General features: G+C 45.7%; 1 protein-coding gene across 1 annotated transcript in view; it reads left to right on the forward strand.

Moving 5' to 3' along the window:
• The first annotated feature begins 3,814 nt into the window (after positions 1 to 3,814).
• kif26ab (kinesin family member 26Ab) overlaps positions 3,815 to 13,270 on the forward strand; it is a 68,479-nt gene continuing 59,023 nt past the window's right edge. The window contains exons 1-2 of the mRNA XM_062397932.1: positions 3,815 to 4,057; positions 4,260 to 4,478. Of these exons, the coding sequence (XP_062253916.1) occupies positions 3,995 to 4,057; positions 4,260 to 4,478 (282 nt within the window). The 5' untranslated portion in view covers positions 3,815 to 3,994. The remainder of the gene's footprint in view (positions 4,058 to 4,259; positions 4,479 to 13,270) is intronic.

A 13,270-nucleotide genomic window follows, 5' to 3' on the forward strand; every position in this document is an offset into this window, starting at 1 on the left:
GAATAAAGTGAGAATCCACCTTGAGTGTAATCTGCCTGCAGCTTTTCTCTTTGTTCAGCAAAAGGGCCACTCCATCGATTTCCCTCCTCATTAGCAGTAGCCACAGGTCAGACTGTGACAACACTTCTCTGTTGCTTTACAGCTTCTCTGGAACGTGATGAAAATTACAATAATGATGTCGCAGTGGTGTCATCAGGGGTTATTACTCTTTGGATTTGTGAACTAAACATTTGCAGAAAGAACACGGATACAAGTATATGCATGGATTTTAAAAGCCTGGGGACAAAAAGCTTTGATATATGTCAGACCCTTTAGGAGTTTTTTACGAGTATATTTTCTGTTGGGAGTCCTCCAAGGGTAAGGTACAATTTTAAATCACAGTAATCCAAGAACACTTAAGCTAACTTCACCAAGGAGGTCAAGTTTTCATTCCTGTCTGTTTGTCTGTTGGTTTGCATGTTGGATTTTTGCAAAAGAAACCACTATAGTCAAGCTAGATTGACTATAAGGGAACTGATGGGCCCTGGCAGAGGCATGTACTCTATAGAGTGCTGGTTTATACTATAGTTCACACAAATTATAGTATAGTGTAGCATAGTGCAGTTCTGCATGGTATAGTATAGTTCAGTATAATATAGTTTAGTACAGTACAGCGCAGTGCAGCATGGTATCATATAGTATAGTGTGATATGGTATAGTGTAGTACAGTGCAGTGCAGCATGGTATAGTATAGTGTAGTATAATATAGTACAGTGCCATGTAGCATGATTTAGTGTAGTGTTGTGTAGTATAGTATAGTCTGGTAGAGTTCATACGTTCTAGTACATACTGTTTTTGTTGCTCTGTCTCATTGTAAATCAGGGTCATTTGAAACAGAGCAGAAACATTTGTCTCAGTGAAATCTCACCGGCACACTGAGCCAATGAGTTCACAGTGTGCGTAGCGGCCCCACGTGGATGACATCACCTCAGTCTGCTGCTCAGCTTCAGGAGAAACTGGTTCAACTTCATAAATTAAAACTGAGGAGACCAAATGCTCTGTGGACTCAGGGCCCGACTCACTTCTAACGCTGGAAACATCATCGTAGGGTCTTCTTTGGTTCTGCCAATATCGAACCAGTGCTTCTCCTGAACCTCACACAATGTACCTGCTGGTGTCAACGTCTCAACCAGTCAATACAGCATAATTAGCCTCAGCCCGCTGGAAATGGTGACGGCTCCTCAATGACAGGACTGATGAGTTCTCAGTGACTGAATCCCCCACACCAGTTGAATTATTCAACAGCACAAACACCTTAAATCATCATGTTTCTCAGGTGTCACACAAGGGATTTTGTTCAACGTTGGGTGATTGTCTCAAAAGTGAAATTTAGTTTGACTGGATTTTGATGGAACCTTCTGCAATAAAGCAGATTAAAATCAATCTGAATGAAATCAGTTTAATTTGATTGAAGAAGCCTCATCCCTGTTGCAGAAATAAGTCAAGTGTCTCTCAGCTGTCTGATATTCCCTTGTGCAGAATACAGTGCAATAAATACACCCTGTGCAATAAATACACCCTGCAGGAATATTACATAGGAGACAGGGATACCATAAAGTAAGATGTGATGAGGTCATTACCGTGCACACACTCACAGTGTGAATATTACAGGGAAGCTGTCGTTAGGGGTTATATTGCCTGGGTTGCCATTGTGTTTCACATTGTGTTTTGTTGGGTTATCTCCGTGCCAGCAAATCGGGTGGGAGAGCAGGTCATCACCGGCTGACAGGGGGACTGAGGAGAGAGAGGGGGGGGGAGTGACTGAGAGAGGGAGAGGAGAGGAGAGAGAGCAGCAGATGCACAAGGTGCGCCTCCTGCAGCAGCGCGCACACATCGGAGCATGACCTGCACCATGCATAGTGGCTTTTCATGAAACAAGTGTGTGAGAGGATGTAAAGCTGTCCGCGCGCACGGATGGATTGTATCGCTGCATTGTCTCCGCGCTCCGCTGGAAACCTGAGGGGTTGTTTTACGCACACGTGCGAGCGCACACCGTGATCTCACTGGATGTCCGGATTAAAAAACCTTGCGGATCTTTTCGTCGGAGGACGCGACAGATATGAGATAGATGGATGTACAGCGCAGATAGGTTTCCTGTGGAGTGGAATATATTTTTTCTCTTAGGCTACACGCGCAGCCCACATGGCTTTGCCAAACTCGCCGGGGTCTCCCGGAGCTGGGAAGCCCAACCCCAGCGTCATCGACCTGGGGACCATCTTCGTTGACTCCGACATCATATTTGGATTTACAAGTCACCTGCTGAGGAGAAAAACAAGGGTAAGAATACAGAGATCGTTGAAACACGTGTTTTCTAAAGGGTGATCCCATGCGTAATTGTAAAAATCAGTTGGAAACAGTGAGGAGTCGGACAAATGACGCGCGTCTGACGGCTCCTGTCCGGTGCTCGGGACCTGGAGGTGCGCCGCGCAGCATCTTCCATCTCTTCTTCTAATCTACAACTTCACCCCTTCGTTTCACTCATCTTTTATCTGACGCATTCAACACTTCTGCAACAATTTGCACCGGATGGAGGGTCCAAACTTTTTTATACGATTTCTGGGATTTGGCCAATATGCATCAACAAAGGCTTCAAATATGGTTGAAATTTGTTATTCGGTTAGAAACGGATATTAAGTAGTATAGATGTAAATGTGAGTGAAAACACGCTGTGAACGATTTGATTCTGATTTAATTTTGATCTTTTTATTTCTGTTCTTGATCGTTCCATGTCTTGAATACAGCCCCTTCGCAGCTTTTTTCAGAGCAAGATATTTTGAAACCCACCTTGAAAACTGCTTTTAAATGACAATTTATAATCTTTTTAGATCTTGTGGACTTTTTATTTGCGTCCTCTAACATCCCATCCCTTAATGTGGATTTAAACCTGAAGTGGGTTTCCCTAAACTAGGTCGATTCAGGGCAGAGAAACAAGCCCGTCTCTGATGCCAAGAGCAGGGGCTCATGTGGCCACTGTCGCTTACATCATCCCCATGAAATATTTAAAGTTTACCAAATTAAATATTTAACCTGAGTACCTCCATTCACCCCGCCACTTAGGGAGGTGCTACTCCGTTGTTCACCAGAGGATGGCGCCAGAGTCCCACTAACAACCACCAGGGGCAGTGCCTGCAACAGTTGCTGATGCGCCTTGAAACTGAAACTGTGGAATTCTCTAAACTGGGTGACCTGATATTTCCAATTCTAATGTTACAAATGAACAGAATCAAAATTATCTCAGTTTCTATCATCTTCAACATCTTGTTGCAGAACAATGTGATGGGAGTTTATTGAGTTTTCTTATCTTTTTCTTATCTCATAACCTTAAATTATCGTTTGATGATCACAAAGAGGAGACTTGTGCACCTTAACTCCATAAAGCTCAATGCAATGCACTCAAACCCAAACTTTGTTCAGACCCACAGAACTTTAAATCCCAGTGAGAATCCTACAATTTGACATTTAGGCTGAATTTTTGGAAATGTGCCAAACGATTACGCACAAGCCACAGCCCACGTTTCCATTTGATGAAATGATGCAGCCATAACCACATACGTTGTATTAAATGTAAATCCCACTCTATCACAATGCACCACTCTACTAATTCAGACTGATCCATGGCACAACAACAGCCATGAACCCTCATGTCGTCCCAGCACCCTGCAGGGAAGTTCCCCTCAGCTTCAGCCCTCCCATTCCTCCTGTAACACCTCCTCCTCCCTGCGCACGGCTGACTTCTCTCCTGTGCCAAAAAAAAAACTCCTCCGCTGCGCGCAAACTTGTCACACGCTCCCCAGTTCGATCAGCAGCTCCTGGTCCCAGCACAGCCTGACAGATGACCGCTAACCTCCAGCCAGGTCCTCGGTCCATCCAGCCTATGGCTCCGCGTCGCGTATTTCACCGGCGTAACCTTTGAGTTCCCCCCACGCCGAAGGTGCGACCTTGATCTGGAGGAAAAATGAGCTCCTTTAGGGGCAACTCAGCTCCTGGTGGAGACTACACCGGCCACCGCTTGTTCGCTGTAAGTGTCTCACACGAGATTCAGTGTCAAAAATGGTGATTTGCTTCTCAGGCTGGTTTCCAAACTTTCAAAAACCACAATCTGTGCGGCGCGCTCTTGGACAGGTGCTCCGTGCTCAAACAGGTTGTCAAGACGCAAAGAACGTATTTCTAGTAGTTGTTAATGTTGACCGAACCTTCTTTTCACCCTTTCATGCTGCAAGGTGGAGGGATGCCCGATTGGAGAGTCCCCGGTCACCCCCAGGAAAAGGCTTCACTCTGCGGAGGACGCGCGGTGCAGCAGCCGGCCTCCCCCCGAGGGCGCCGGGTCGGTTTCCATCAGCGAGTCGGAGGAGAAGAGAGGCTTCTGCCAGCAGTGTGAGAAGAAAGTGTCCGAGCTGAAGAGGCAAGCGCTGGCCCTGGCTGACCAGAACTCACTGAAGGTTGGTGAAATCCCCTTTTTCCCCCTCTTTTTATTCCAATCCCGGTCTGAAAATACAACTCTTATTTGCTTTTCTTTAGCCTTAAAGTTTGAGACACTGGGATAACATGAGACGCCTTGTTGTTTTACAGTATCTCTTGATAAAATGGTTAAGATAGTCAACAAGTGAGAAAGTCACAGTCACTGTTGTAGCATGGGAGATGAACTGGGACTCTCTGATGGAGCTTTTCTGTAGAGCTGCTTGTGTCTTCGGTCTTCTCTCTACCGCCTGCACCTGCTCCTAACGTTGACCTGTCCATCCATGAACATCCACCTGATTGTTTCCATCCACTTGCAAAAGTTGTTTATTGCCGTGCTCGACTTCAAATGCTGGCCTTGGATGTGAAAATGGAAGCTTTTGGGACTTTGAAAGTGGCCCATTGTCTGGCTAAACAATGCTTATCTCTTTATTTTTGCTGTTGGGTGTGGGGGGGTTGTTGGCGGCGGCGGTGGCTGAGGGGGGGGGGTTGAAAACGGGGCGAGCCGCTCACGTTTGCAGACTGAGGAGGAAGTCGAGACCCAATCGACCTTCGCTGTGCATTGAAAGTGTTCCTGTGCGTCTGCTCCCACAATTCCCACCGCTGTTAAATATAGGCCCTGAGACCCGCTGTTGTTGTGGCGAGGTCTGGGTCTGCCCTGGGGTCTGTCCTCCTTTGTTGTCCTGTTTTAGAGCGTCCCGACTTCAGATTGGATTACAGCTCTCCAAGGTTCCCCCCAAAAACCCTACAGCACCTGACGTCGGTACGGGAACAGGTATATCAGGGACAAGGGGGCATTTCTGAAGCACCTGGGTCTCTGTGGTTGAGACGTCTGTATGTGTGGTCTAATCTTTGTTCCGGCCATATCAGATCTATATACAGGTATCAGGTAAGTCCACCCCGGGAGCACATTAAGCCTCCTCTTAGCTGCTATTATCTGCCATGAGAACCGACCTCCCCTTTTTAGTGTGGGACCCTCCAGCTGTACTTTGTGGCCCTCACCAGGTGCTCAGTGCTGGAGAGAGAGATGAGAGCAGCCCCCTGTCCCTCCCCTACCCCGCACTTGTTGATGGCTAAATTGAGCCTTAATTCCGGGGTGGCTGTTATTGTACCGGGGTTATGGTATGGTCTCGTCCAGCTGGAGGATAGTCGACCCATTGTCTCTGTGTGAGTTAGAGCTGCTCACCTGTTGGACGCGGTTTGTGGGCGATCGTTTCCAAATTGCTTCCTCCGCGGAGGGAGCGAGGTCAACCGGACGAACCAGGTGGCCTGGGTCCACGCTCTACCTGCGGGGGTCCAGGCCAGTGGTGTGTCTGCGGTTGTCATGGAGAAAAAAAAAGTGGAGACTGTTTACCCGAGGTCGCACTTCCCCTCCCTCCCCATCCGCCAGACTTCTTTTTTCCTTTTTTTTTAATGAAGAGGAAGTCGGCTCGGTCCCCAGACATCCCTCTCCCCCCCTCACCCTGCCCGTTGACTTATTGTTTGAATACAGTAGTAGTAGCGAGTAGATCAAAATTCAAGGAAGACTGTTTGGGTTGAGAGAATGTGCTTTCATACATGAAGTCCACTGGAGGGAAAGTTCACTGTTCACACACACACACACACACACTGAAGTCTCCCAGACAGCTTTTGTGTTTTCCTGTTTGGGTCTAAAGGAAGCTGCTTACAAAATGTCCTTCAAAAGCTTTTGGGAAGAAAAGGTGCCGTCACTTTCCCTTCACATTATAGTTTAACACAACTCTGCTCTCGGGCCAAAATCACTGGGTCAGCATTAAAAAAAATATTAAATTTGAGATTTTTCTTTATCCATCCACATCCAATTGCAGCAATTAAATATGTTTCACGCTTCCTCCTCTTTCATATCTCCATCTCCTGCCTCAAGTGCAACCTCGGTGTTTGACGGCATTTAAAAACCATTTTAACTCCACATATACGACTATATTACCCTTTATACACATCATTTGCGATGGTTTTCTCATTATAAATACTTTATTCCAGTTGATGAAGTGTTGCCCAACGCTCAACCACCAAATACATCTCCTGAAATTATGTCCTAGAGCTAACGTCCCGGTCCGATTTGATGCATTTGATGTTATTCAGATAGCAGATGATTAAAAAGAAACGCATCGAGAAAACCTCCATCACTTAAATGTAATCAAGGGAATTCACCTATTTGATTTGCATAATTAAAAAACCACAGTGAGGGAATGACTTCAATAGTGAGGAGCAGACAGTCTGGATTGAATAATTGTAGACCATGCTTATTGTGGCTGGACACAGGGGCGAGGTTTAATATGAAGTCGACTTCAAAGTAACCAAGTGGCTCCTCGGAGGCTCTGTCAACACCGACTGATAGAGACATGCAGCCAGTTCACTCTCACCCTCTCTTTTTAATGTCGAGTAAAGAAACTTCACATTTTCTTTTTTTTTTTGTGCTTGGGGCATTTGCCATCTCGTGAATAAGTGAGTGTCAGTAACAGCAATTAGGTTTGTAAAGCGTTGGTAGCCTGGAGTTATTGTGACCTGAGTGTGTCGAGGCTGTGCTGGAACAGCTTAGACCCCTTAGTCACAGTTTAGACAGAATCCCTGTCATTTGATACCTTCTTTTTTTTTTAAAGAGGCTACCCTTGATCGTGATCGCTGAACCATGAGAGAGTTGAGATCCGGGCTGAATGGCTGCCAAAAAAGACGGTGTTATTTAGATCAAATATGCATGGAGGTGCATCGATGCTCAGGCTTCCTCGATGAAAAAGTTGGAGCACACAAAACTACTCGATTACTTCCTTGTAGAATATTATATTGCCACTTTTGTGTCGCGCACAGTACATATGTACCGGGAGCCAGCAGCAGGTCAGCTCAGCTTAAAGGGATAGTTCACCCAAAAAGGAAAACTCCCTCATTATCTACTCACCACTATGTCGATGGGGAGAGAGTGTTTGAGTCCACAATACACATTTGGAGTTTCAGGGTTAATTAGCGTCGCAGCAAAATCCTATACAACTGAAGTAAATGGGGACCAATCCTTCAAATATACCCCCCCCCCCCCCCCCCCCCAAACATGGTGTATTTGTGAGGGAGTTCAGAGACAGCCTTGGTGTTTGTTGCTCCGAGACGCAACAATCTAAAGCTAAAGGCCAGTATATCAAATCTGTCCAATTTCAGCTTCTTACAGTCGACTGTGGTTTATTGGGTTATTGACTAAAGTCAGCAGTGCTAACACCTGCTCATGAATACTGAGGCCTATGAATATAAAACGCAGTGTTGGTCCTTGTGAGCTCTATTGCACACGGACTGATTAACACAGAATGTCCTGGCGGGCTGTGACGGCTGGATGATGTGGATTACAGTTGAGCTAGTTTGAGGCTCAGGTCAGTTGCAGCCAGATCTCACCTTGCTCATGACCTTTGCCCTCAGGAAATGGGGAAACCGAATTTAGCTCCATCACAGTGGACATTCGAGTATAACGAATTTGAATCCTGGTTCATAGAGAGCAAACCGGCAGCTAATTATGAAAACAGTGCACTGCTGATATATTCACAATGTGTCCAAGCCGATTATGGATGGTGTGCATGAGTGTGACTGTGAATGTGGCTGCAGGAATTATTTTGTACCACCAGGTCTTTTGCCAGCTTTTTCACATTGGATTCATAAATAATGGGAACAGTCATTTTTCTCAAATGGCTCTTTGGATTCATGTTTGATCTGTTTCTGCTTTGTTCCTCGTTTGACCCTTGATCCACTCAAAGTGCAGAGCTGTTAGTGAATCCACGTGGATGTTTCAAATCAGATTTTGTTTTTCCAAAGCCCCGGAGAAAGGAAATTTATTAACCACACTTCGTGCAACTCATGTTTTCAGGGCAAGGGTGTTTGACTTTGTTTTGTGTGAAGTAAACACGTGAATTAACATTAATGCCACGTACTAACGGCATGATGCTTGCATTCTGCCTATTGTCCCCATTAATTCTCAAATTCACAAAAGACGTGCCGCATATTGTTTGATTGTCATGACCAAGGGCATAGAAGCAACATTGTTGACTGTGCAGTCAGTGTAAGAGGAATAGTTCAGGAGAGATGGGGGAAGAAGTGGATGCTGGTAAATGGCTTCAGATCTACCAGCCTGGCCACAGTTTCTCAGGCTGTGCTACGTCTCCTTTGTTGACTGACCTTTGACCTTTATGTCAGTTCTCCCTGTCTTGATGGTGGGTTATGGTTTCGTTGGGGGGGGGCCTGGGCTGGAACAGGTGTACGCTGCCAGGTTCGCTGCAGGAGGGCGGACGACAGGTCAGAGTAACTGGCAGACGGATGAAGGGAGGGACAGAAACGAGACTGTGTAAAAGAACCCTCCGGTTGTGAAACTCGAGCCGACGTAGAGTTAAAACAGAGCATGACCATATTATTCTATTCACCTCTAAGCACCTGAGCCCCAGAGGCTTTGTGTGATATGTGTGTGTTGCGTGCCTGTGTGGTGCCTGCTCAGCAGTGCATGCACTCGAGAGACAAGAGAGGCAGTGAGCAGATAAGAGACGAGACAGGAGAATACAGGGGACTCTGGGCTGAGCCGTCCCCTCACCTCGCCCCTGCATGCAGTGTGACTTTTGCTTTATGGCATGTGGCTGTATTAAACCACAGAGCAATAATCTGGTGTCAAGTGGTGCAGCGACCACAGACATCAGTCATGGAGCTACCGTGCTGCTCTGTATCTGTGGGCCTCAGCAGGATGCAGCTGTTCGCTGCCACTTCTCCTCAAGTCTCCGCGGCTTCAGCCAGTCGTTCTTTCGGCAACTGTCAGACACGTCTTCATGCGAGAAATTACTTTATGTACATTTATTTTATAATTACTATTACGGCTGGGAATCTAAGGTAATTACTGGGTTTGCACTGAAAGCTGGCACGGAATTTATTGTTATATTTTTCGTCTGGTCCCTGATTTGAATCACAATTTTGCCAGTTTTGATAGTGGTGCGGTTACTTGTGTTGAGCTTACTTTAGATTTGGCATCTTTTATTGAAAGAAAATTTGGTTTATAGAAAAACACGTTCATACTTCTTAAAGTAGCATATGTAACAAACCCGAAATAAGGAGAAAATCTCAGGTATTGCTGGCAAAACTCATGAATCATATCGGCACTGGCTCAGAAAACTCATTTTCCACCACTTAAGGTACACTACAGTGACATAAAACAAATCCCACTGATGGGAGATGACTTGGAATAAAAGAGTTTCCCTTCTTTTCCTCTATTTTCCAGCCTGTAGTAGTAGTAAAGTCAGTAGTAAAGTGAGCGTAAAGAGTTTTTTTAATTCACTTTCCCGCCTCCAGATTTCCACTGCTCCTCCTGCATTTCAAGGTACTTTAGGCCAGAAGCCTTTTCTTCTAACCTTTAGGCAAGCCCGGAATGGAGGCCACATCTCCACAATGTCTGCCGCAGTTTCATTTTACATCTTTAATTTGCAGAGCCGAAAGTGAATTGACCCCAATTGTTGCTGCACAGGCCGCTACTTATCGCAATTGCGAGGGTGAATTGCTTCGAGGCAGAGTGCAGGAAATGGGTTCAGGGTGTGCAGATGCGTGCGCTGATGGAAACTGAGCCGCGGCGAGGCTGATGCTCTCCTCCTTTCATCGGGACCAAAGCGAAGGAATCCATTGGAGGAGGTTAAGGAATCCTCTACCTGGAATAAGTACAATTCCTCCCGTCGAGGCGGAGCTCGTGGCTGCTCGGAGGAGCGGATCCACGGCAGGCGAGATTAAACAGGAGCTGACTTAAGTTTCCAAACACATGCGCACACACCCACTCACACACTGTGCACACACTGGCACGTGGGGAACACAGGTGGAATCATGCTTGAGCTCAGACACAAACACACACAAACCTGAATGTGTGCTACTCTGGCCATCTGGTGCAGCCGCGTGCCACTGAAATGTGCGTCTGCAGAGAGCCGTGCAGATGTCCCCTCACTTACCTGTCAAGGTGAGCACAGCTGCTTAGACCGGGGGGATTCATTCTGCCTCTATGAGTTACTGCAACAGGGTCCAGTGTCTCGTCATTCAAAGACATCAAATATACAAGCCAGCAGATTATCCTTAATAACAGTTATTCAGAAACGCTGTTTTGACAAAGTATGTGACTGAGGAGAACAACTGCACCATTATCTCAAAGTGAGCTGATGAGAAAGCAGTTTTAAGTTACCAGAGGCCATGAACGTTCACACCTTGAAGAGCGACTTTGCTTTTCTTTAATCTCTGTGGATTTTGGCCCGAAGCAGCAAAATCTCACCACAAAATAAGGATTATTAAAAGATTTAAACATTTTAGGAATCTTTTTCTCAAGGTATTTGCACTTGACTTGCATATTTCCATTTTATGCAACTTTATCCTCCCATTCTACTTCACCTCTGAAGCAAATATTCATTATTTTTATTCCACTACATTTGTCCTTCAGCTTTACTTTCTTGCTTCTGTTAAAGGAAAACTATCTAAGTCCAAAGGTGCTCTTGATGAATTTAAATTATGATCCTTTGTGGGTTCAGAAAATTCTCCTGGTCCTTATAATTAAACAAACTAATTATACATAATCCTCTTGGATTAGCTGGAAAATACTTTGTCCCTAAAATGAAAACAGGGTTTAGTTGAGGTTTTGAACACTGGACCTTTTACTTGTTGTGTTTTTCATAGTATTAGTTTAGTTTTACGTAAGTAAATGATCTTCAATCACCAAATGTGCTCATTAAATTGAGCCCTAATCACCAAAAGTTGGCGACCAGTATAGTTAATGGATGGATGGATGATTTACTAGCTCGCATCACATTTAGTTGGAGTGTTCATTGTGAGGTATTGTGAAATGGCATTACCTGTCTAATCAATCAGTTCTGAGGATGTGGTTTTTTGAATTATGGGAACGGGCACTGCTGAGGTTTCTGACAGCACCTATATTCTTGAGCTGTTCCTTGTTGCTTTTGTATCCGATGAACGATTGCCGTGCGTGTCTGAATGGGTTTGCTGCTGTTTGGTGAAGGATCATGTGCTACAATGAGCCAGACCGAAATGAAACAATGGAGCCGCGGACGGGGCTGACAGGACGATGTGTTACGGCACAGCACAGGTCCGCGGAGCATGAGAACGGAGCGACAAAAGGCAGAAATGTCAATGCGCAAAGAACACAACAAGGCATCGAGAAGTGGAGCCAGTGGGAATTCATCAGTCTGACTTGTTAATTCAGGGCGAGCTGCCTGCGTGTGTGCGCGCGAACCCTTCGTCTCGTGCTCTCTCTGGGCTCCTGGTGCTCGGCTCCATATGTCATGGTGAAGTGAGACGTGCACGGCTCAGGCAGACTGCAGTCCATTATTGAGTCTGATTCAGAGTATTGGAAAAACATAGTTGAGGAGATAAATTTCCAAGACCACGGACACCGCCGAGCGCCGAGTTTGGAGGGGCTCCATAAAACGCGCTCAATTGACAGCGGGCCTTGTGGTAGCAGACAAATCGGCTGGCTTATTGCGATGTGCTGAAAGAGAATGCCAGCGCTGTGTATCCTCGCCAAGATGGATATGGGGACAGCAAACTCTGCGCTGCTCGGGCGCGGCCCCCTCGCTCACAGCAAACAGTGGATCAGCAGAACGCGGCGGCGCCTGCGTCGGACCTGATGCTGCTCTGTTTGTCTCCCTCTCTGGCAAATGTCAACGGAGCTTCTACCTCTCTCACCTGCCAGCTCAGAATGCTGCCAGTGTTTTGGCCTCTGTGGCAATATTTACCCTCAGAGCGCCGTGCACGGAGCGGGGCCCAGATCTCAGAGAAGCGGGTTTATAAAGTCTCTCATAAATGTTTAAGAGGACCGAGCGAAACCTTCTCTGAGCTTTTGTCAAGGTGCCAGCAGCGAGGCACTTTAAGAGTTTGTCTTGGCTGCGATTTTTTTTTTCTTACTTACACAAAATAAAATACACAACAAGATGATGAATTATACACAGTGTTGTGGCAGTTTGAAGGCCTTGCGTTGGCAGAGTATATTACTTAAAAAGGGATAAAATGATCAACAGGTTTCTTTGGCTACTTGGCGGTTGTGTTATCCCTGACGTCACCTCATGAGGTTGTTATTGTGAATGTAAACAGATCCCAGAATATATGTTGAATATGAGCCCAATTGTCACCACTGTTCTTACAGGTCTGTTATAGTCAGACATAAGCACAGGTTCCGTCTCTGCTTTGTCCATGTGCTGTGCGGTGCTGCGGGGCAGGTACCACACAGCGGGTTTTAGAGCTTTTAGATCGAACCATAACAGTAAAGTTGTTGGTAGTAAAAACCAAAAGAATGAGCTGAAAGATGCTTAAAATCCTGGTGTAGGACTGAAGGGAACTGCTGAGTCAGGCCAGCATTATCTGTTTATGTACAAGAAACTCCTTGGACGTTACACACTGCTAGTTATTTCTTTCATCGGTATAAGAATAGTGATTAGAGAAGCTTTCACGACAAATTGAGTTTGTTTTATAGCAGGAGCGTACATACGCAGATATAGCAGAACAAAGCACAATCCCATGTTTTCGAATCTTCTCCTCCTGTTGTCTGCAGTAAACTCCAGAAAATGTCTTAACCCAGTTTTATGAACGCTTTCCTAACTCTAACTGCTAACCTCTAAAAAATAAATGTAAAAAACTTAAAACTGGAGCCATTGATTGCAAGGTATTATTTATTTAACACCGGAACATTAACCCGTTCATTCCCGGTGGAGTCTCTCAGTTGCCAACAGTAGTAACCTGAAGTTGTGGTGCGCAGCTGCAGTGTGTGTGT

This window comes from Platichthys flesus, chromosome 10, assembly GCF_949316205.1.
Source record: "Platichthys flesus chromosome 10, fPlaFle2.1, whole genome shotgun sequence".
Lineage (NCBI taxonomy): Eukaryota > Metazoa > Chordata > Actinopteri > Pleuronectiformes > Pleuronectidae > Platichthys > Platichthys flesus.